Source organism: Salminus brasiliensis, chromosome 16 (assembly GCF_030463535.1).
Source record: "Salminus brasiliensis chromosome 16, fSalBra1.hap2, whole genome shotgun sequence".
NCBI lineage: Eukaryota > Metazoa > Chordata > Actinopteri > Characiformes > Bryconidae > Salminus > Salminus brasiliensis.
The window spans coordinates 6,307,768-6,331,794 of NC_132893.1; the positions used below are offsets into that span (position 1 = coordinate 6,307,768).

General features: G+C 43.3%; 1 protein-coding gene across 4 annotated transcripts; it reads right to left on the minus strand.

Annotated features, from left to right (window-relative positions):
- Positions 1-1,323: 1,323 nt before the first annotated feature.
- Positions 1,324-23,885, minus strand: arvcfa (ARVCF delta catenin family member a). 4 transcript variants are annotated; one of them, XM_072658710.1, is made up of 17 exons: positions 23,263-23,885; positions 20,405-20,563; positions 16,667-16,777; positions 14,519-15,470; positions 13,760-13,943; positions 13,430-13,547; positions 12,943-13,111; positions 12,568-12,585; positions 12,245-12,316; positions 8,634-8,761; positions 8,283-8,433; positions 5,983-6,175; positions 4,497-4,608; positions 4,266-4,353; positions 3,969-4,045; positions 2,934-3,037; positions 1,324-1,945 (listed from the first exon to the last, which is right to left on the minus strand). In XM_072658710.1, the coding sequence occupies exons 1-16, from the start codon at positions 23,281-23,283 to the stop codon at positions 2,945-2,947; spliced, it is 2,646 nt and encodes an 881-aa protein (XP_072514811.1). In that variant the 5' UTR covers positions 23,284-23,885; the 3' UTR covers positions 1,324-1,945; positions 2,934-2,944. The 4 variants fall into 4 exon arrangements, with proteins under 4 accessions (XP_072514811.1, XP_072514809.1, XP_072514810.1 ...); XM_072658708.1 differs by having other exon boundaries at positions 14,519-15,491; XM_072658709.1 differs by lacking the exon at positions 12,568-12,585 and having other exon boundaries at positions 14,519-15,491.
- Positions 23,886-24,027: the final 142 nt, after the last annotated feature.

The window sequence follows — 24,027 nt, forward strand, 5'->3', positions numbered from 1 at the left end:
CTAGATAGATAGTACTAAAGATAAATGTAAATCAGGTAAATCCATGGTAGCTAGCTAGCTAACTTAGCTAGCGCTAGCTATGTAGCTAGCTAGCTAGCTAATCAAAATAACTTTATAGAACGTTTTAGCGTTAGCTAGCTGAAAAAAACAAACTTTCTACCAGGAAAAACTGCATTTTGGTGACCCTGAATTTAAGTTTTTGTGAATAAATATTAGCTAGCTAGCTAACTTACAGCTGACTGGTATCACTGGTAGTGTTAGCATTGTAGACTAACACGACTAGCTAAACACTTAGCATAGCTAGCTAGCTAGTTCGTTGTGGATCATGTTCTCTTACCTGCTCCTGGGTTTTTCCGGGTGGGTCTCCCGGTGGTGTGTGTGTGTTTTGCACTCGAAGGTGGTCGCTGTTTCGTCCTCATTATACTTAGCTAGGATTTATCAACAGCAGCGAGGGTTCAGACACAGCAGCTAGCTAACTAGCTAACTAGCTAACTAACGGCCGCCGGGTTTGAAAAATGCCTCGTTTTCTTTCAGCTTCTTAAAAACCGTTGGAGCGGAAACTGTGTCAGCTTTCAGATTAGAGGCTTTTTCATTTTTGTCTTTTTTAGTTATTTACTGAACCCCTAAAATATTAAGATAGAAAAATTTTTAGTTTTAAAATGTTTATTAATAATAATATTTAGATACAAACCATTATTATTATTAACCATTTAATAACTCGTTCCCTGAAGAACTTGTTTTCCCTAAAAAACGATTTATCAAATTAAATATTATTTAATAAATACATAATTAAATAATAACGATTTATTAAGTAACAGAGAGGAATGTGAAATAAAAAGAACAATTTATTACAGTTATGAAACGCTATATTAAAATCAATGGAACAAATTATTAAATTGAGGATTTTTTTTTTATTACATCAGATAATGTTTTAAGTCTCTAAATATTATTTTTCTACCTTGATATTTCAGGGGCTATGTCGTTGTTTGTATGGTGTAGAATACCACAAGATCCCTGATTTTCTATGAACTCAAGCCCCTGCATGGCTGTCTCTCAACTTTCGTCCGACTCAGTACAGTGCACTACACTAGTGAGGACAGCCAACAACATGGACTCAGAAAAGACACATACAGGCTTAGGCTAAATTACAAACGGCTCTGAGTTAGACATGTAGTGCACTTGTGGAAATTGGCTGCTGCTTTTTCATGACCTTGTGCAGCAAGAAAGCTTGGAGCATAACCGTGCTGTAGATCCGTGATCTTATGAGGTTGTGTGGTACCTAAAATAGGCACGAAGACATCCATATGCTTTTAAAGGACGAGAAAAGATAAAAAGCCTTTTATTTTCAAGCAATTAAAACACTCATGTGGAGGAACAAATCAGCCCAGTAAGAATGACTTGTTGGACTAATATGGCACAATGATGTCTGTTGTTATTTTCTGTATACTATTAGTCACATTTAATATCCATAGTATGCTCTGGTTGCGTCTCATTGCTGTACATAGAAAAACAAAAACATGATAGAATACCGGTCTGTGTTACCTACAGTTAAAGAATATCATCACTATTATACAATATGTCCTTTAGACAAGAATGAAATAGTACAAGGATATGATTTATAATCAAATATCAAACAATACTGGGATTTTATAATATGTGTAAATTATTCTGGAGTAATGGCATTGGTAATTTATGAGAGAAGCTAAAAGCAGAGAACATTTTAGCAGTTAGGAGAGAAAAACACTGCATGGGGAAAAAAACTGACAGCCACAACCAGTCAAGTTCTCCATAAACAAAAAAACCATTATCTGGTTTCTGCGGGTGCTGGAGTAAAAGCCGTGGTACGCTTGAATTCAGTCTCTTTTTACACACCATGACTTCGGATGTGGTCAATTTTAAATGCTGACCTGATGATGTCAATTTCTCACTGATGTTGTAATTCCACCTGTAAAAAGAAGGACTGTTAATCAGAAAATGTCACACGTTATATAAAGCCGTGAATGACATTTCGGTCACAGGTTTTTGAGTAAAACACAAAAACTGACAAGTTTCTTAGCGCAGTTATTTCAGAACTTTTGACTAAACACTAACTTTTTTTGTGTCCGTGGAATTTGTAGACGCAAAGCACTACGTTGTAACTAACTCACTACATTCTGAACAAGAAAGGTGCTTCTTATGGTTCTTTAAGCCATGCCGTGTTTGCAAAAGAGAGGAGTTTACAGTACATGAAGGTTCTTTGGACCTTTAATGGGTTCGTAACCCCCATCTCTTTTACAAACCTGCTTTTCTGCTTTTTAGTGTATCTCACTAAGTTACTCACTCACAGTTGTCAGGCTGAGGGTTGTCCACAAGGGGGCGCTATCTTGGGGTGGTTCAATTGGCTAACATAGGTGTCTCAGCCAGTTAAGCTGGTAGTTGACCGGTTATTAGGTTGTTTAATCCTGGAATCCTCTGCTGCCTGTACTTACCACTTAATTACTCATAGGTGCCCCCACATCTAATTCTCTGCCCCACTTGGACCCTACTCCCCCTGCCAACATTAGTCTGGACACACCACTGGCACTGTTAAGGCCTCAGTTCTACGGTTCTGTGTTTGCTGTTGCAAATGAGTGCTCCAGTACTGAGGACGATGCTATGACTTTTCAAGGTAATTTCCATGATTACTGGAGGAGCATTGCTGTAAAGTCTAGCCAGTCGCACTGTTTGCCTGCAATCATCTTCTTTGTGAGACAGAACCTTATCATCCAGATTTATTTAATCAGTTTTAGCTTTGGTTGAACTTGAAGTGTAACATCTACAAACGCTTGTGTCTGAAGAAAAATGTCAATAAAACACTTTGCACGCCTTGTTTGCACCATCTAATGATGGCTTGCTATCCCTGCAGAAAAACGCAAAAGGCCATTTTATCTTTTGAATTTGGCAACAGAGCTCACCAGATGGGGCCTCAGACCCAAGAGTCCAAGGGCTGAGGGGTCCGCTCCACTAAGCCAACAGCTGGCCTACTAGCCCTGATGAAATGCCTCTTATCATTTACACCCTGCAAAAACAAAGACCAATTTAAATGCCTAAAGTTGGAACCTGTGGCATAAATGTAACGTAACCGTGGTCTCCTATAGCCATAAACAGTCAGAGTGCTGCGACTTTAAAGGGCCCATGTCCTGTGTTTCAGAGAACAAGCAAACAAACAAAACACTGTCAAAGTTAAAGTTTGCATGACAAACTGCTAAACTGCTGTTGGCTGAATAGGTGGACATACAGTATGTAAATGTGTTGGTTTTAGTAAAATCAGCCAAGCTAATTTTGCAGCTTAGTCTATGTGTTGCTGATTCAGACCATGCCTTCAGCTTATGATGATTTGGGACTGTAGGAGAAGACTGTAGGAGAAGTGGAGGGGACGTTAGATAGATGTTCCTCTCCCAAAATTCAGTTAGGTCATAACTTCACATATGGAATGTATGGGCTGGGGAGTGAATGATAACAGTGTTTTTGAGATGAGAACAAGTCAGTGAGTTGTAGCATAACTGGAGCAGTGGAACATGTGAAATGCTATGCCCACATGCTAATCCTTACTTCTCAGCAAGCGCTCAAGCTGCCCACTGTTTCAAAGCTACTAGGGAAGGTACAACATATTAATGTCTCTCCACCACAGCTCCACTCTTCCAGTTCACTCACCACATGGCTTTCTTTTGTCTTATTTATAAAAGATATTGGGAAAAAAATAATTTTGGATTATTTCAAATAATTTTAATTAAAAGTAGAGAGGTGAGAAAATCACACAGCAGCTCTCTGAATCATAATCGAATCAAATCGTAAGGTGCCTAGAAATTACCACCCATACTGTTTTGCTGAAAAAAAAAGTAATGAATTTCACATGATATGGGCCCTTATTGCGAATATTAATATTAAGCATACTGTTAGCATGTTACTGTATTGTGTATGGTTAAAAAAAAAAAAAGGTGTAAATTCACCTGGAAGGACTCCCGTTCTATCATGTGGCATGGCCCATCTCCAACTCTGTCACTCTGATCATTGCTGCAGTATCCATCTAAGGAGGGATGGATGTGCTTACATATGCACATATAAGTGCATTCTCCTTATACAAGCCACCTGTCTCGACTACATAGCATGAATGCATCAAAATACACATGCTGGCACAGGCAGTCACACACACACACACACACCCGCGCACATATTTGATTCCTAAGTAGGGCATCATGAGTGAGCATTCTGAAAGCTAGGGGACAAAGCCCAAGGATAGTGCTGACCTTGGTTTTTCTCCATTAGGGGCAGTGTGATGTCATCGTTGCCTAGCTTTGCATTCTTCTGCTTTTTAGGGACTCCAGAGACAGCTGGCTGGAGACACGAAGAGCATCCAAACTCAGAATCAAGCACACAAATGAACATTTATTTCTCATTACTTTCAAATTAACCTTGACCGGCTATTTGCTGCTGTCCGTTTAGTGCTGTTAGGTGCTATATGATTGGAAAAGTGGTACCTTAAAGTGCGCTTTATTCCACCCTCCTTTGGAAAGCGTGTGCCTTAAATCTTTGTAGGCCCACACAGTCTGCAGTACATGTGACGCCGCTTTGGTCTCTCGCACGGACTGGCTGTGGAATTGAAAAAGAAAAGTCATTAAGCAGCAAACGGTATGAAACTCCTGCAAAGACAACCTTCAGCTGTTTCTGAGCAGAATATATACTTCGTACATGAGTCATTCTACAAAACGAGTGCCATTTCTATGCCATGGCAATTTTCAAAATTCGCATCAAGAGCAAAAAATGATTTGTTCATTCTCCAAAACAAACATAGTTGCCCATGTCAAGCATTAAATCCTCATTATTATTATCCTTTTTAATCAGACATGGGAGCCAATTTCACAATGCAGCGTGACGGGGTGGTGTGTGACGGGGTGGTCAATTTCATCCGAAAATGCTTGCAGTTCTTCATGTGGTCAAGTTCCAGACCTAGGACACGTGTCAATCAACTAGAAAATTGCTTTTTTTTTGCATTAACAGTGTAAAAACAAAATCAGTTTTGTGGGTGACAGGGTGGGCTGATCTTGACAATTGAAAAGGCAACAAATCAACAATTTTAAAAGCTGCGTTCCAAAGCCTAGGCTGCAGCTGGGATAGGGCAGGTCTTCGGTGGGATCGTCCTATGAGGACTCCTTAATATTCTATTGCTTGCACAGATGGAGCAGTCTAACCAGGTCCCACCTCTTGCAACTGTGGCGCAAAACCTGTGTGTTTTTTAATTTCTTCACGGAAATTAATTATAATGATAAAAACTAACATTATTTAACAAACTCCGCTCTGGAGGCTTTGTTCTCTGCCATTTTGTTGGTGCTGTTTCCCCCCCCCCTATTTTTTTGTGTTGTATGTGTGCAGAGAACTGTGGGTAACCGAGGGCCGAGAATGACACATCAGTTGCGTCCTCTAAATCGCTCTGAGCATAGGCTGCATTTCTGGGCTGTATACGAAGCATCCTTCACTTTGAACAGCCTTCTGTCACGCAGCAGCCAATAAATGCAGCCAAACTCAGCTGCAGCCTAGGCTTTGAAACGCAGCTATAGAATATTCAAACTGAGTCAAACTGAGAGGCACACACAAATAATACTTAAAAAAAGTTTTTTTATCCTAAAAATAATAAAAGTACGATAAGAAATTACTGTTTATTTGGTAATATTTTAGATGCAGATGTGGTCACATGGTGGTCAATGTGGACGTGGAAATGCACAGCATTAAAAATTGTATCCTTTTAAGAAATAGTATTTTCTCATATATCATGTCAACAGGAACACTTCAAATAATAGCTTAAAGCTTTAGAAACAGACTTTGACACATTTGTTTTGTGCTTAATGCTCTCATCAAACATTGTTGATGTTTCATAGAATGACTCACATCTATGCAGTGCATTTCGCCTTCATGCTAAGAACCTCTCAAGCAACGTCTTATAGATGCCAAATGAGATGGTCCCGCTACCTTGTCCTGTTTATGGCCACCAACTTCTGGATCCCCTGTCCCTGTATGAGGAAGCGAGCGTTCTCCATATTGTCAGTGATGATCTCATGGATAGTATTAAGAATCGCCACCACTGTGTCTCCTTCCAGGTTTTTGGCAGGCCGCTGCTGCCCGCTGGGCAGGTTGCTGACCAGGTCCCTCATAGCATAGCTCCCTACAAGCAGCAAAAGTACTGTCTCATTGACCAACCAGCAGCATCAGCAAAGTACCATAGTGTTATCAGTACCACACCAGCACACTGGTTACATGTAACTAGGCTATATGTGTTATACACTGTAGCATATTGGGCAGATTGTGTTCAATCATTGGGACTTCTAGAATTACTAGCAAGGCACAACCATCTGTATCTAAAACTCTGATCTGACTGGTTTATCTGAGAAGTAAGGCAGTAAGTCATTGTCACACACAAAATAAAATTGCATATAATCTGAATCTGACAGTTGTTCTTTACATTCTGTCCAATTTCATGATGAATGGATCAATAGAAATGCTTCAAAATGCTGCCACTATGATCCAAGGATCTCTGGTTTGAATCCTGGGTCATGCTGCTTGCCATCAGAGTCTGAGAGAGCATAATTGGCCTTGCTCTGTGAGGGGTGGGTTGATTGATGGCACTTCCTTCCCATATCACTCCTAGTGTGATGTTGATCAGGCGTCTGTTGGCTGTTGTATCGGAGCTAACATGAAGGGGGATTGGGTAATGGGCTATCCAAATTGGGTAAAAATGGTGTAAAATTAAAGTTGCCTTTCGGAGATACAAGGTTTTAATCATTGACATCAGGCATGGTATTTATATCCTCCAGAGATTCCTATTCTATCTGCAATACATCTCTACAAGGACTAGACAAGCTGTGTGTGTGTGTGTGCATTTGCACATCAGTGTCGGCAATGGGTGCAATTTATTGTATCTGAATACATTCATTGGAAGAAATGTCCAATTTCCATTTTCAATACAGTCTATTATAGCAAGTAGTGCTGTCAAAGTTAACCTGTTAATTGATTCTGACAGCACTACACGTCAACGCATTACCGGGATGAATTATGAACAGCACTAGTTTTCTTAACTTTGCATTCACGTTTAGGGCATTTCTTTTGCACAGCCCAACCTCTTTGCTTGCCAAAATGGGACTGTCATGTTTTTTTGATTATCATGATTTCAGGAGGCATTTTTGGCAGCGGACCATTTTTCTTTCATGCATTAATATCGAACATAGATGATAAATGGATAAAGTATTTTTCTCCTGTGCACTGCTGTCATTTCCATTTGTCTGCACCACACACATTGTCAAGACAGATCAAGACTGAACTAAAGCATTGTCTAGTTTACTGTTTATAAAGCTAAAATATATATAATCTTAATCTTACAATCACTAAGCATTAAAGAAGCACTAAAGTAAAACTACAGTGTTACTAAAAAAAATATAAAAAATGTATGCTTACAGGGTAAAATGTAGGCAAGAGACCACCTTTGCTAATAAATACTTCAAACAGCATATCTTCAAAACCCTTGATTCATACCAAATAAAATTTAAATAAGGAGAAAAATCTACCAAAGGATTTTTTACATTGCCGTGGTGACACCTCTATATCTTAATTCAGCCAACGACCAACACAACCCCTCCCTTAAATATCTTATCTACAAAACAAAACCAGACATAGTCCTTGTTGTATTTGGTTAAAACAAGTAATTTGTCCATCAAAAAAAGTATTACATTAAATATTAGATAAATTAATTACAATTTAGCTGTTCCGAACTATGCCCCCTAGTGGTTGAATATTCACCTCTGCTGCCCCTGTAACTTCACCCCATTTGATAATTAAAAGAATCTTTCCACTATAACATAGATGTAGACGGCAACCTTCTGAATGTTGACCCTCCCATTGGTTGCAACGGCGACATACGAAGCAAAAAGCCTCTGACCGGCTGCGTTCTCCGCTTTCCCACTTCTCGCTAAACCCCACCCCCGCACGCTTGTCAACATCCACACCCCCTAACGTGCATTTTTCAGGTGTGCTGAGAGGGCAGGAGACCAGCTAATATTAAGGGTGGATGTTCTCTTGAGACCAGTCCACTTTAATGGGAAAGCGGTGAATCTGGAAGTCCTACGTGTTGTGGAGAACAAATGTGCTAGCCCTTTACCTCCAAGGTGTACCCATCATTTAGTGGAGACCTAAACAGTAGGTGTGAACTGACTACTAGTCATACTGTAGTGAAACCTGGGCACAACTTAAATGATGAAGGTAGTTGATGGCGTTCTTACCGATGAGATCTTTGTTTTTGTGGTCAATAGCCAGGTTGCGAAGAGCTATGGCGATGGCCCTCACCACTTTATCTGCATCTGAATGGAGCAGCTCGACCAGAATTGGCAGGCCCTTCTCTTTACGCACAGTCGCTCGAATATAATTGGACCACTGAGAAAGAGGAGAGACAGAATGATAGGCTATTAAATCGTGCATTAATTTCAAGGCCTCATTTACATGTGCAAGGTTTCAAAAGACAATTGCTCTCGATTGTAAAAAGCTTTCTTGTTCGGCCGTGGTTTATGCTCTCTCTCTCTCTCGCATGCTTTCTTTTTTGCTTGTCGCTCTCCATGCCCAGTGGTCCCACTCACAGCCCACTGTCCTGCAGAAAGGTTCTGAAGGGCCCCTGCAGCTGCCTCCAGAGTGTTTTGGTTGTGGCTCAACTTGAGGAGTGACAAGTACAGCCTCACAACCTCGGGCTGGTAGAGCAGCTCCAGACCTGCACACACACACACACACACACACATCACACATCAAAGCTGTGAGCTCTAAAACGCAGAGAAGGCATATAGAGTGATTCATAATCCAGCAAGTCAACCTCTGTATGATATGGATATAACAGACATATAGTATGTGCCGTAAAGCCATAATAATGCGATGTATGTTAGAGTTTCATGACAGCATAGCCTGCAGCAAAAAAACAAAAAAAAGGAACGATGAAATATGCAGTTTTTTCTCTGTGCACGGTGGTAATATGGCATTAATATGCTATGCAAGCTTCATCTTCGCTGCATCTGTTAGAATAAGACCTTTAAAGGCCTCCCGCCCAACAGAGGCTTCTCTCTCACTCTCTTTCGAGCGGCAGACAGCCCAAACGGCATAGGCAAGATCCGAAAGGCACAATGGAAGGAGATGACCTAAGGCGTGTATCCACAACTAGTCTGGAATACAGAGCTGAAATCCTTAAGAACTCTTTTATAAGCGCCCTCAAGAGTCTTTTAACGATTCAGCCTGCACAGCAATGAGCCTGGTTGCTGATCCCCAGGATCCTCTGGAGCAAACCGACTTATCTCCGCTGAACCTTTTCCAAAGGAGACGGAAGGGTGACTCAAGGGACGGGAGCCTTCCGCCTGGGAATGAAGCTATCAGAAGCTGTTTACCTTGTCGACACCCACTCGACTCCTTGACAGTTACGGTGAATCGATGTACGACGTTGCACGTCATGTCGAAGCTCGCTTGTTTTAGACGGATCGTTTTCTTCACTTCCCGCTTGCTTTCCTTTCACGTCATCTTGGATTCCAAAAACTCCTTAACGGCAACTAAATCTGACACCGAAAGGGACTCATATTTTAAGTCAAGAGACATAAGATCACAGGCTGTCAGGAGAAAAAGAGGGGATGTGAAAACAGAATCGGCTTGGTGGCTGGCGCCACGAAGAGTGCCAAGTACACAGGCGCAGATAACGCAGCTCCGAATTTGATCACAGACCTTCCCAGATCGCCTGATATGGTATTAGCTTGGGCACACTGGAAAGGATTTAGATAATGGTGCGTTTGGGTATTGGAGTCAGTGCGGCAGAGATACAGTCATTCTTAGACTTGGTGACCTAGTTGCATAAAATTACAAGACAGTTGTCCTTAAATACAAAGCGACCCCTTTCTTCATCTCGGCGCAAAGCGCTTATCTCATTGATCTAATGTGCTTCTGCACATTTTGAGGCGTAATGCCGCTAATCCAACTTGATGCGTCGACACCCAAACACAAGCGTAACAAGTGTATCTGCCTATATCATCACCCTGCCGCTCCTCTCCTCTTGAAACACCTTTCCCTGCATGCTTGACACTACAGCCAAAAAACACTTAATTACCCTCCTACACACAGCGGAAACTGCTTTGGCTTGGTCTTAATTTTCACCATTCGGTGTGAGAAACAGCGGCCTGAGCTGATCTGAGTGCATCTGCAGCTAAATTCTCTTTTTCAAAGGCACCTCAACAACCCACTCCCCTCCACATCCCCCCCGGAAGCTTCGTCTTCTTCCTGTGACCCGCCTGCTCTCCTCAGCAAAACACGCTCCCACACTCTCTCCATCTGCCAACTTAACACACACTCGACTTCAGACGCGAGCTACATATGCTGCCTACATCTCCACGATCCAGCCCTATTTATTACACCGTTGAACCTTCAATTCCGTCCATTAAAACAAGTGCTTGCATTTAGTATTTAGAGTGGGAGACTAAAAAAGCAGGGATGCACCGATAAGGGAATTCCAGATCGATATTCTCAAGTACAGCCCAGCAAAGTGAGTCCACCAGCGTCTGAGGCCAGTAGAATTTAGTATACTTTTTTATTAGAACTTTTATCATTAGCATAGAAATCTGAGTAAAAGGTACAGCCTTTCACATTTGAACATTAATTTCGGGAATTCCATAGCGTATAGTACAATGTGCCCCCCTTTTCCTTTTATAACCACATGCAATTGAGCTGCCATGATGCACATAGGCTTGTGCAAAAGCCTCTGATCAGATCTGACCAATCTTGGAGTCGCCTGAACACAAGCTTCCATGGAAGGGATAAGACTAAAAACAAATATGGCCTTTTTGTACAAAGGACATTTTTATTTGCCTTAAATCTAAGCACAATTTTGAATACTTCCTAATTTTAATGGTCCAAATATGTCTTTGTTTGAGGATTCCAGTTTTATTGATTAAAAAAGCTTTTACTTTCCATGTGGTCTCAGACTGTTGGACCACACTGTACATATCAGTCAATGGTAGCATTTATAAAAAAGTGTCTAAATCCATTAATGATTAGCATTACATAGGTCCTGTTCACATCTGACATTAACATGTGCCTTGGTTCATCCCATCACAAAAGGCTGTTTATATCTGGTATCTCCTGTGAGCACTTCACTTGACAGGATTTCCGTTGGAGGAGGAGCTTCATACACAATTCCGATGGCATTCTCTTGCTGTACATGTTTTGAGACCCTGCAAATCCTTTGCTCGTATTCCAGGATGTCTTATTTCAAACTTCTTCTGATTGTGGGCTTTAGCGTTTGACTCTGTGGTAGCCACAAGACCCCACAATTTGCTATGGCTGCGCACAAGAAGTACAGATTGGTGGGAACACGTCGTGCTTGAGGTGCACTGATGAGCAGTTGCAGTAACGCATGGCTCGTTCTGTGGACATCTTTGACCACTGTAAAACCAGCAGCAGACACATGTACATCCATCCATGCAGCCGGAAATGCGCATTGCAGTCATTATTCTAAACCTCGCGTCCAGCTGTTTACGACTCAAGAGTTGTAGATGTCCCGGTCACAGTGGAAGCCTTCCAATTTTCTTTGCACGGATAAGGGGTCTTGTTCCACAGGCACACCATCCATGAGGATCACCTTTCCCCCACGAACCTTGCTCGCTTATTATGTATAGCATATAAATGTCCAATTTTGCAATGTTACGTATTTTCCAGTGATGTCGTGGTACACCACTGAGTCGGAACTCTAAGCAAGCTAACAGGAAAAGTTATTCACACTATTTACCTCAAATGTTTCCATTTTTAATGTGCTGCAGCTAACTGACTGGGTTAGCTAATATGGATTTCAGATGTTGAGGTGGTCAAAGGTGTGCGTATATGGTGTATTTTACAACGGGTTCGAACACGGCTCAGCCAATCAGATTTCGGACCCTAACTGTTCATTTTATAATAGTGGTTGGAAAATATCGTTCAGATCCCAGCCAATGCTGACGCTTCTTTTGAAGCAACTACCTGTCTGTACTGACAGGATTCCGATATCTTAGTGCATGCCTACGAACTATGCAAGCTTCTGAAAGATGTATTATCCAACCGCAACGAAATACGATGCAAGTCTTTTCTCTTGGGGTGGTGAGAGGACCCAAATGAAAAATGGATATGAAAGAGTGAAAAAGTGATAAAGATGGAGATAAAAATCGGGGGCAAAAGCCAAGGTAAAACTCTGCACCTTTTGTTGGCAGCGTGCGCTTGGGCATTTCCAAAGTGCTGTATGTTTTGTCGCTTGCTCCGTGCCTCCTGCCTGAAAAGGCACAGTACCATCAGCAACGCAACGCTGGTGCGTTTCAAAAAAAAAAAAAAAAAAGAATTCTCAAGCAACAAGCGCTCGCATTGTCCAAAGCTTGAGTGTATGTGTGGGAGGCACCGTGGGTGTTGGAGTGGGAGTGCTGAATAAATCAAGTGTATGTGACATGACTGGAATAAAGCATCAAGGTTTTTCCACCACTGACTACAAAAACACACAAGGCAAGGCAGGAACAGAAGCAGACTCACACTGATTGAACCACTCCTCTGCGGATGGAGACAGTCGGACCGACAGTGTATAAGCAACCACATGAAAAGGAGACACGCACAATGGCAGAATACATGTTACAAGCTAAATGTGACATATTATAACAACTACCATAACAAACTGCTGCTCAGACCCAGACCCAGACTCCAGACTAGGGATATGACTGCACTGTGTTTCACTGTTTAAATATATCCTTCTAGACAATCGGTACACATGTGGTTGTGACCAGGGGTGTGGGGGGGGGTGAGATCTACTTTTATGAAACAAATGGACACCACATTAAGACTGATGGAATTTCACTGCTAACTGCAGAAACCCACTGATATTTAAAGCCATTCATCCAATGAGTAGCTGACCTTTGGTACTACGTCCGCCAAAACAATCCGTCTCGTCCTTCTTCTTCGGGTGGCTCCTTGGCTTTGTGGTTTGAGCAGCAGGGTTGCTGTAAAACCTCTCCGCCCCCGGCACCTCTTTGTGCACATGGTAGGAGAGATTACGCAGAATGCAGACACAGTTCTCCACGGACTGGGAAGAGTGACAAAAAAAAGAGGCACTGAAGAAAGTAAAAACGAGCCAAAGATAAAAATAACAGTTATCATTTTGACCACAACAAACCATGCAGCGATTTGATTTTTGTATTGCAGGACATGGCAAATGTCCCTCATGGGAGTGCAGATGGAGTATCACATTATATTGGGCAATAAGAGAGTAATATTACAGGCAATATCCAGGTGTGAAACGCCGACATGTTACGGATAGTTCTTATTTTTAATCTATTCCTCCCTTGGCCGACCTCTGCTCACATTAAGAAGCCCTCACCATGATCTCGTTGCACATGCCTACCTTATTATTCATATCCCTCTTAGCCACGGCAGAGTAAAGGGCATGAAGCAGAGCGTCCACAAGTCCCTCGCACTCGCGCAGCCTCTGGCGAGCTTCAGCTCCGTCGGAGCTCACATTCCTGCAGGAGATATAGCTCCTGTAAGCTACACAGACCTGCACAAACATGGCACCATCCACACAGGTCATTCTCACAGCCGCAGCACAGAGGCCTAAAAGATGTTTTATTTTTCCAATGCAGCGGCTTTCCTGGATCTACTAAGGAAGTCCAGCCCAATGATGTATATGAGATACCATTGGGCATCTGGCAAAGCACACATGCCACAAAAGTACCTTAAACATCCAGATGTGTTCTTGAAAACCGTGGTCCATTCTGGATCTCCTGGTCTGGAAGGGTCATTGGGGTCCCCTCTTAAGCCCGAGTGTGGGATGATGATCTCGTCAGTTAGCGTCTGAAGCCCATGGTTGATAACCACCATCTTCAGGGGTTCATGAGACGAGAGATTCCACAGTGTTCCTGGGAGGTTAGATTTTGGCTTTGACATGGTAACAGGATCAGAAAGCAGGGATCAATTTATGTACTTAAGGCATGCACTACTAGATGGATGGAGCTTCATCACTCATCCGATTTGCTTTAATGACAGATTTAAGGTTATAGATGCTTTGTAGATGGTCACCTTGTCTTTAACAAGATATTTCAACTAAATGTCTACAGTAGGTTCTATGAAATATAAAATGTATAGGTTCTTCTAAACTACATTTTTCCAGATAGTTTGCTAATAATTAAATATCTGCAGATCATCTACAGGGGCTTCTCAAAATAAAGCATGCTCAAATTTATTAGCCAAAGTGTTGTTATAAAAAGCTCAATTTTGGAAGGAGGAAAATGCCTAAAAATGCCTGAACGCCCTACAAGTTCCATCGCTACATTGTTCTCACATCTTTGCGACCCTTTCTCCGAAATCATCATAAGCTAAAGGCTTGGTCAGAACATCCTGGGTGTTCTTTAAATAGTTAATGACCTTCTAAGTACACAGTACCGTACATGGGTAGCATGTTCACACCCTCATACAATTCCTAGTAATGACAAACCTGTGACTAACTCCCGGACCTCCATATCACTGGACTTCCTCAGCAGCCTCAGGAGTGCGGGAATGCCGTCACCGTTCTTAATGGCAACTTTGTTGAAATGATCCCTGCCAAAAGAAATATTACGCAGAGCACCGCATGCCTTGCGGTAGACCTCAGCCTTTGGGTGATCCAGCAACCCTACCAGCACGGGGATGCCTCTGAGCTGCCTGACGTCCTGCTTGACCTTGTCGTTCTCGTAGCACAGATGCTGCAGGTAAGCAGCAGCATTGGACTTGACCGGGTCCATGGGGTGGCTGAGCATGGCTATAACCTCCCGTAAGTTAGGGTCTCTCCACCGCGGGTCCTTGCGGATGGTGTCCAGACTGACCATACTGGCACGTTTCTGCGGAAGCAGCGTCTGCATCCTGTACAGGTCCTGCAGGAAAGTGTGTGGAAGCGGGCCCAGGTGATCATCAACCGCAAGGTCCAGAGTCGGCCTCATGTGGAGGGTTCCTCCCATCATAGGGTGGCTGATGGCAGCAATTCCTGACCTCAGATCAGCACCATCCTGGTCTCCTTTAGTCGCTCCGTTGCACACGGACGCACTCTGGCCAATTCGAGCAAAGTCTCTGTGAAGCGGAAGGGTATAGCAGTTCTCTGGTAAGTAGTTTCTGGCAGGCAGGGTTGTGTAGGGAGGAGGGTACGGGAAACCATGGGGCATGGTGCCAAGGTTACTTAGGGCTACTTGTGGGCTTTGAAGGGTGCTGCTGTGCTGAGCAGGCTGATCTTTGACGCAGTCACCTGGAGTGTCAGGAGAGGTGTTGGTCTCAGTGTGGGGAGTTACAGTGGCGGCCTGGCTTGAAGCACATTCATCTCCTTTCTCCAGCGAGGCATTTGGCAGGAGATTGCCTTCTGAATCCTGTGAGCCTTTGCACGCTGTCTGAAATGTCTCTGTTGCATCAGTTGTACTTTCCTGAGAAGGAAGCCAAGAAAACTGAGAACTTTATTTCACAACACATTTTCCCACGTACAGGCACTTATTTATTCACTCCTTCCTTTCATTCTTAAATTTGTAGGATATTATGAGTGCAATGTAAGGCCAGGGCCGTGGGAAAGTTTAAAGAAAGACCTCCAACTGTTTAGTCCTCTAAATATAGAAGGGTTTGTGCTGCAGAGGCAACAGGTGAGGGCTGAATATGCATTTATTTGAGAAAACAATTTTTCACTCGGCTGAAAATTAGTTTAACGTGGACTTTGATGAAATGCGATTCAGAGGAACTCCTATTGAGCTGGGTAAATTGCCAGCAGCAGGGCATTTGATGCAATGAAGTGGATCCAATTTACTTTAACCCTATGTTTCTAGTGAGCAGTTCATGCATATCTGTGGAGAGGTTTGGTCATGTCTTACCATAAATACCAATATATCACTGCCATTTATTTAAAGTTCAGTAAGCTAGAGCCAGGTTCTCACTGCATGTTGAGAACAATCTTAGAAATATGTCAATATGCCAAAAAGAATTAAAGAAAGTTTGAATAAACCTCATGTTCTGTGGCATTTATTACACCCTCAGGATTACTATTCAGTAACTACATTAACAAATTAATGGAAAGTGTTATAGGTATACCAGTGAGGCCAACTAACCAGGAACCAGTGGTGGCTCCACAGAGTTTAAGAGGTTGAAGAACCTCCAACATAAAGGTAAGACTCTATACCACCTAAGGTTTTTTTCACAGAACTGTATGTTCCAAGTCAAAAACCATTTACCAACCTTTATGAGCAAATCAAATTATGCATGCTAATTTGAATTAGGGTGGGCAGAGACATATTCATTAGCATATTTAACACTCACTAGTGAAGATTTTTATTAAGTAACATATGGCATTGTGAAACAGCATGAGGAATGTTAGGCTGTACTGTGTATATACATATATATATATATTTATATAATTTTTATATTATAATATTTTTTGGCTATTAAATGGTATTGTGAATTTGATCATATATATATATATATATTCACACATTGTGATAACATTATTCACAACATTCCAACAAAGCTACAAACTTTTTAAAAGATATCATGACATTTGCAAAGACAAGTTTCTAAGCGTTTGTGTCTGTGGTTTATTAAATTAATGTGTGGGGGTTTTGTAGGTTAGCATGCTCACCTCCAGCTGTTTTGGCACAACCTCCTCATGAGAGCTGCAGGCACTGAGGGGGTTCAACTCAGTGTCAGGGCTGGAGGACTTCTCTGTCCCTATCCCTGAACTCTCATCGTTCTGCAGCAGCAGCCCAACACAATGACACCATTACTGGAATTAATGCTCAGCATTACTGAAGATATATTCATAACTTTCTATTACATTTCTTACATCTAAGCTTAAATGTTATCCCAAATGTTTACTTGGCAGGGAAATGTATAGAATCACAACGTATAATATTTCTCATAATCAGAATAAGACCCAACCCTGCTTTGGAAAGAACTCGGCCTATTCTATCAGCTCCACTGACTAAGGACTTTGTGGTTCTAATAATTATAGACTGTAGTCCATTTGTTTCAGGACCCCACAAGACTACCACAGAGCAGGGTAGTATTTGGGTGGTGGGTTATTCTCAGCACTGCAGTTACACTGACTGACATGGTTGGGTGTTGCGCTGGTGGTACGAGTGGATCAGACACAGCAGTGCAGCTGGAGTGTTTAAACCCCTCACTCAGCGTCATTGCTGGACTCAGAACAGTCCACCAACCAGAAATGTTCAGCCAAAAGCGTCTTCTGGGCAGCGTCCTATGAGCACTGATGAAGGACTAGAGGATGACCAGTAAAACGGTGCAGCTATAGATGAGCTTTTGTCTCTGACTTTACATCTAAAGGGTGCACCAACTAGGAAAGAGTGTCCAATAGAATAACAGACACAGTATTTAAACACTCCAGCAGCACTGCTGTGTCTGATTCACTCGTACCACCGGCCCAACACACACTAGTAATACACCACCACCATGTCAGTGTCACTGCAGTGCTGAGAATGATCCACCACACAAATACTACCTGCTCTGTGGTGGTCCTGTCGGGTTGAGACCATTGAAGAACAGGGTGAAAGGAGGCTAACAAAGTATGCAGAGAAACAGATGGACTACAGACTGAAATTGTAAACCTACACAGTGCCCCTATATGAGTTCCTTCCAAACCAAGGTTGGTCATAATATTCTGATATGACTGTATAATCTACATTTAGGATGATTACTCTAGACACTGTACTCTAGACACAGGCACGTTTGCACTGAAGCTACAAGGCTTACGTATCTCTAAAGTAATGGAAAATTATAGCAGCCATTTTATGAATCTTTTTAGACTTGGAAGATAGCCAAGCATTTTCAACTTGTGTTTTTACAGTGCGAAACCCTACATCAAAACCCTATATGACTGCCAAGACCCTGTCTGAACGTTTAGCTCAGGAAAGAGGGTGGTGCACAGTTCCACTGTGCAGCATTGCTTCCACAAAGAAAATCGTCATGAAGGAGCCACAAGAAGCTCACCCTAACTGTGACCTATAGAACATTTAGACCAGCGAGTTTAGGAATTAAGTGCTGTGAATTTATGAAAACAGAACTCTTAGGCTATGTTTGGAGAACAAAGAAATTGCATTTCATGTAAAGAACACCTTGCCAACTGTGAAGGAACTGGGGTTTATCTATAGTGTTTTGGGGTTGTGTTGCTACCAGTTGCATTGGCAATACTGCATGGGTGGAGGGGAGAATGGATTCTACAAATTATCAGCAAATCCTGGCTGCAAATGTCAAATCATTGTTAAAAAAGGCTGAAGCTGAAAAAAGGATGCCTTCTGCTACAGGATAATGAGCCACAATATATCTGAAAAACACCATAGACTACCTGAAGAGACACAAACTAGGGGGACTCACAGTCCGCTATCCCCTGACCCAAACAACATAGATCATGTGCTAATAGACCTTAAACAAGCTGTGCAGCAAAACAACTCAAGACTCTCTCAGAACTGGAGGCTTTCTACAAAGAAGCGAGGAAAAGAAATGCAACTACAAGAGCTGAAAGGACTTGCTGCACTTTGGTAGAGGTTAATCTTGGTCTCACCAGTCTATAGACATTTCTAGATCAAATTCACAAATTCCAATTCAGTCTTCTGAGGCTTCTTACCACTGAAGGCTGGTTTGCAGCTTGCACTATGGCCTGATCTCAAAATCTTCTTCAAACGGTGGATTGTGATACCGTCCCCCCTGCCCTGTGGAGGCTGCAATGGCTCTGATTGATGTTTTCCTCTTTCCCGACCTTCAAGATGCCATGATTTTCTTCTGTAACTCTCAGATCTGTATGTTGTTTTATCCTTTTTGGCAACAAATGCAATCCTAACAGGTGGAACTCAAGGCTTAAAACAAGAGCAAGCCTTCCATTCAGAGCTACTCATTATGGATGTCCCAATCAAAGTTTTTTACCCGCCCCCTGGCAATCCCAACCTTCTTAATTCCTAATGCTGACTATTGGCTGATATCCAGAGTGTTTCTATAAATACAGCTCAGAGCGTACATAAGATGTGCTCATACACAATAGTTAACAGCAGTATAATCACTGTATTTTAGTACCAGTTTCTATAATCAGACTAAATTCTAGACTGGAGCATCATAACTGTTTTAAACTCTATAGTGTTTAATATCTTACAATCTGACTGACCTACCTTACAATTCAGCTTCCAGTTCCTTTGCAACTCTGCAGTCAGATCACTTAGTGTGTGTGAATTAGCATTAGCCTCCTCCTCGGTTCTGAATGTGCTGTTTAGAGCTAGATTTGAACCAAACAATGGAGCGTGGTTCTCTCGCTGGTGGAACAGAGCTTTTCCACCACACTTTGGTCACACAACTACAACCTAACTGGGTGGTTTTGGCGTTGTGGACAACAAGGCTTTCAGCTAACTCTAAGCTAAAGTTTTCCTCTTTCCCTAACTTTCAATTCCACCTTAAATCATGCAGCAGTTATGCTCTGCTGTTGAAATGTACACTGTATAACCGCTGCACTATTCACGGTGGAATGGAGAAGTTTGTCTGCAGCAGCTGAGGAACATGTCTATTAATGGCACCTAGAGGACTCAGCACTCTGCTACAGCAAACCTAGGAATCGGAGGTGGATCGTATCCTTAAAAGCTGATACTTGATCCGTAAAAAATGCCTGGGTCGGCCCTTGATCCCGAGTCACTGGATCAGATTGGGGCATCCCTACTATTCACTGTATTGAAAGACCAGGGCAACAAGAAACACCTGTCAGTCACGTTTCAATGTTTTTGGCTGATTGACTGGCAAAAGGTACAGTGTCCCCAGCTATTTGACACTGGATGTAAATATCAGGAAAGCTAAAATCATCTTATCCATCTTCTGATCTCAATTCCAGATGTATTCAGTGAATAGCAAAGCACAAAAGTCTATTTGAAAGAAGTCCAAAAGAAGTCAATTTGAGGTTACATAACAGCTTAATGCTGTCTGAAGCAAGTGTGTGAGGATGTGGTGAGGCATGATGTTTGCACAATGCTAATAGGTGGCTATACGTCTCCAAGGCTTGCTAGGTAGGCCTTGTAGTTCCAGTGCAAAACTGTGGTCACCAAACATGTGAAGGGAAAACTGTGTAAATGTATATTTTGGCCAACCCATGATGTTAATGGCTTCAAAGACGAGACTACACATTAGTCTTTTTTGCACGTTCAAAGCTAACCATGGCCTAATCTTGATAGTATTTTCTGGTGTACCACCTGTTGCTATTCAGTCAACAGTGACTAAGCTAATGGGGTGTCACCACAGGGCAGCAGATATATAGCTTCTATCAACTTCCATCATTGTGGCTCTCCCATTAACCCCATTAACCCATTAACCCTCGTTATGCGCAACCTACATTAGCATCAGTGTTCTGTGTGCTTCCGTTGGTGGAGGTGACCGTGGACAGGTCAGAGGAGGGGGTATCCGGGGTATCTTCGGCAGGAGGCACCTCCTCAGTCTGCTCTTTGGTCTGCCTCTTTGAGGGCACCACCAGAGGATCCTCTGGGCTCTGTTCCTTTTGGACCACAGAAGAACAGAAGAAAGATCAGTAAAAAAAAAGGACTTGGCTGTAGACCTCTCTCTTCAGCAAAGGCTGACCTGAGCAGAATCTTAAAGCACCAGCAAGCCAGCGTGAGCCTGCAGAGGCCTATTATTCCTGGAGGAGGATATTGTGATATTTCATTCGCCTTTCCTCGTGCACGGGAACATTACATGGTGCCTCAAATAATTAAACTACCTTTGACTGTATCGTGATGAAGTTCAGTCTAAAAAGCACCTAAGGCAATCTAGTGAAATTGCACTCATATCGCAGAAAGACAACTCGCAAAATGTTCTTATGAAAAAAATAAGTACATCTTCCTCTCGCTCCACATAGGACTTTTGATTAATGCATGAGCCAGGCCTCTGAACATCTACCCTTAGATTTCTTGAGCCAGGACTTTCTAGACACAACAAACTTTTAAGTACGTTCCTATCAGGCGATTCCTCTAGAAAGTGACGAGCCTTTAAGTTGACCTATAAGGATAACAAGCAATAAATGCCCTACTTTAAAAGTAGAGACTTATGTAAAGCTATTTAATAGCGTGTCCACAGCTCTCCGCTTGGCGATAATTACTTTATAGCGCCCAGGCAGATTCCAAAGCTATTGCCGTTTCTTCACCTATTAAGAAATCAGTGTTATGACTGCATTTCCTCAGATTAAACATTTTCGGAAATGCAAATGTTCGCTGCTTCTCGGTGAGCAGTCGTATCTCGCCCATCTCTTGGAGTAATTACGAGACTATCAAGCTCTTTATGGCCTCTAGTGCGGTAGCTCTGTCTTCAAATCATAAAGCAATCTCCGTTAAATGACAGTGCATGATGAGACGGTTAAGGGAGGCAGTCGTGCATTTAGAGAAGGATGCGAGGATGGATGGACTGTCAGTGGAACAGTGTGGCAGAAAAATGGCTGAACGCTCTGCAAACAAGCATCAGTCTCCCAACAACAAATATCTTGCATGCCAGAGGATATGGTTTTCCTGTAGCTCTGATGAAAAGAGAGATGTAAGCACGTCAACGAGAATATCCTCTCGTTCCGCTTGATGCGTCCGACGCTCCCAAACAAACATCAGTTACCATTATTTTATGCTAAGCAAGGCACATGGAAAATGTTCACAGACAGATGTGACTACAGTGATGAAGACAGAAGGGAATCGTCCTTCCTGGAAAGCTTTCAAGCACCAAAAGCTGTCAAGCACCATCTTTGGAGAACATCTCATTAATGTCAAAAAGGTGTTAACGTCATAAAGGTCTCCCATCCAAAGGTGTTGCCATCGTTAAGCGGAGTCTGACATTTGGCACTGGAGCCTATGAGCCTATGAAAGGAAGGAAGGAAGTTTGAAATAGGACATGGAAGGGGAAGAAGGCACAAGTGTGAGAGTCTGTCAGATGGGATTTGTATTAGAGCTCTTCTCAGCCTAACACACTGTCATGCCTGTGGAATTCTCCTGTGATCCTGCAGTCCCCTTGCACAATTCCCAGTTCTCTAAAGAGGTTTGCATAAGCTTCCTAACTCACACTTCACTTCTACCTTTTATGGCACAACGTGTCGCTCCTACTAATGTTCGGACACCCTGCTCGCGCCAGAAAATGAATACACAACTAACTCCATTAAAACCCTCCATCCTTTCCTCCCACCTCTGGCCATGGCTCTTGGTCCATCCCTCACGTGTGCGCCCGTTCCCCCTGTGGAAACTCCTATCAGTCCGCCCGCACGGGCCGAGGGAAACAACGCGTGGCTTAGCGTTTTTCTAATGAGCGCACAGAAGCCACAGTGACCCGCTCAAGGGCACGGCAGATGCATGCCAGCCACAATATCTGTCACAGACCCGGAGTATGACAGATGAATCATTCACCGACGACAAAGTTCAGGGGGGGAAAAAATGGTTCATGCACTATTCACACCGCCCTGAGTTATGGCCAGGCCAGTCGGACTATAAGTCGCACAGAACCGTCCGCGAGCCAGCACCCATGTTTAGACATTCCGGCTGAGTTAATTCGCTGCGGATGTTCTCCCACACCTCACCTCGCTCTTTCACATCCAGGGCTCGCCAGCAGAAGTTTTTATGCATGCTGTCAATTGCCTGGGCGGGCTCACGCCGTCAGTGTGCTCTTTTCGCAGCAGCATCACACGTCTTCGCCTCTGCAGTATGCCTGCTAGTCTTAGCAGGAAACATCATCACAACAGGACCCCCCCCTCCCTCAAACACACACCTCCCTATGCTGCTTCAGCCAAGCACTGCTCCAGCATAAAGCCAAAGACATCTGGCTGCTGTGAACCCCCCCTCTACCCCACCACCACTACCTCCACCACTATGTACCCCAGGCTTGAAGCCACTTAATCATGCAATAAAGCTGCTGCAAAGCTGTATATTTACATCGGCTTCCGCCGTGGGAATCAGAACCCTTACTACTGGGAAAAATTTCAATCGTTACTCGTTCACCGTTTGCCACAGGTATCTCTGCAGCCTATAATTATCCCTCATTATCCCTCACATGCTCAAATGCGATGCATCAAAGCCGAACGTGTGGAGTGTGTCGTAGGAAATAAAAATCCAGAGAGTGGAGTGCCCAGCCCCTTAGACCAGCAGACCAGCCATTTCCCAACGCAGCATGGAAGGGCAAAGCGACAGCCAAGAAACAAGCAGAGGAAGTAGCATCAGTCCCAGCTCTCACCTCTTTTACCTCCGCAGGCATGGTGCTGCTCCTCTGCGATGGAGCTGTAGGGTGGTCGACTCAGCAGGCTAGCGTCTCTCGCTCTCGTTCTCTCCCTCTCTCGCTCCTTCTGCCTCTCCTGGTCTGGTCTCAGTGGCAAGCGTGCGAACGTCTTCCTCCGGAACAGAGTTTTCTCCCTTCCCGAGCCCAGCAACGGCAGCTCAGGCAAGAGCAGCCATCCTTCCTCCCGGCTCACGCATCCACATGCACTCGATCATGCTCACACACATGCAGGCTCGCACACGCATACGCACGCACTCAGGCGCACGCCCCCAATCTCTCTCTTGCCTAGCGCTCGCTGGAGGGAGGTGCTGAATCAACAGCGGCGACCCGAGCCCCTCTCACCGCAGGACGCTTTTTGAAAGCCTCGGAAAGAGAAGGGATCCAGAGCTCGATTAAATCGCTGGGAATAAAGAAGGACAAGTGGATGCGGAGGTTGAAATCCAGGCGTTTTCAGCTCTACCTCACTCCCCCCTCGCTCTCTCTTCTCTCAGCTGTGGAGCAGAATGTGCACACACATCCTAACCCACTCACACATACACACAGAGGCAGGCTTCCCTTTGGGGCTGACAGGCTTAGGTCCTTTTCTCACACACACATTGACTATGAGAGAGGGAAAGAGGAAAAGTGGGAAGCGGGGGGTGGGGGCAGGGGGGGAGATAAAAAAACACTGAGAGGGAGTGTGTGTATGTGTGTATATGAGTGTGTCTGTGAGCGAGAGAAAGA